The sequence below is a fragment of the Propithecus coquereli genome, unplaced genomic scaffold (assembly GCF_000956105.1).
Source record: "Propithecus coquereli isolate 6110/MARCELLA unplaced genomic scaffold, Pcoq_1.0 Scaffold83, whole genome shotgun sequence".
NCBI lineage: Eukaryota > Metazoa > Chordata > Mammalia > Primates > Indriidae > Propithecus > Propithecus coquereli.
The window spans coordinates 1,002,089-1,002,776 of NW_012154507.1; the positions used below are offsets into that span (position 1 = coordinate 1,002,089).

At 39.8% G+C, this 688-nt stretch overlaps 1 protein-coding gene across 3 annotated transcripts in view; it reads left to right on the plus strand.

The window, feature by feature from the left end:
* Positions 1-359, plus strand: part of LOC105825870 (chromosome unknown open reading frame, human C14orf105) — a 36,977-nt gene extending 36,618 nt beyond the window's left edge. For all 3 annotated transcript variants that reach the window (XM_012663772.1, XM_012663774.1, XM_012663770.1), the window contains exon 6: positions 11-359. In XM_012663772.1, the coding sequence (XP_012519226.1) occupies positions 11-246 (236 nt within the window). In that variant the 3' untranslated portion in view covers positions 247-359. The remainder of the gene's footprint in view (positions 1-10) is intronic.
* Positions 360-688: the final 329 nt, after the last annotated feature.

Below are 688 nucleotides of genomic sequence, written 5' to 3' on the forward strand. Positions count from 1 at the left end.
TTTTTTATAGGAAATTCACAGAATGCAGAAGTTTTAGAACATCATGCAATGAATGACTACTGTCCCCGGAAAATTGGCAAAATGGAAACATGGCTCCGTGCACAAGAGGCCCAGGGACAGCTTCTTTGGGACAGTTCTAGCTCTGACTCAGATGAGTTGGGGAAAGATGAGAAGAAACCACGAGCACTGGTGAGAACAAGAACAGAAAGAATCCCAGTTTTTGATGAGTTTTTTGATCAAGAATAATAATGCTATTATAAGAAGACTATTCACTACCCTAGATACTGAGTGTATTGAAAGTTTGCTTTATGTCAAAATCCTTCAAGCTAATATATGAATTATTTTGAGGAAAGCAATTCACTTTGGCAAAAAGAAATGATATCATCTGGAGTCTTATGGTTAACAACTTTGTCATATATGCTCTTAACTATTGCTGCCTAACTAACTGCCTCAAAATTTAGGGGCTTAAACAACAGCCATTTTATTGTCTCACTTTTCTATTGGGTTGCTGGGCTCAGATAGGTTGTTCTTCCGATGGTCCCTTTTGAAATCTTTCATGCAGTTGAAATAAGATAGCAGGTAGGACTGGAGTCACCTGGAGGCTTGATTAGGACACTGAGATGGCTGGACCTTGCCGCCTCTCCATATAGTCTCAGAGCCTCTTCATATGATCTCTGCAGCAGAGTAG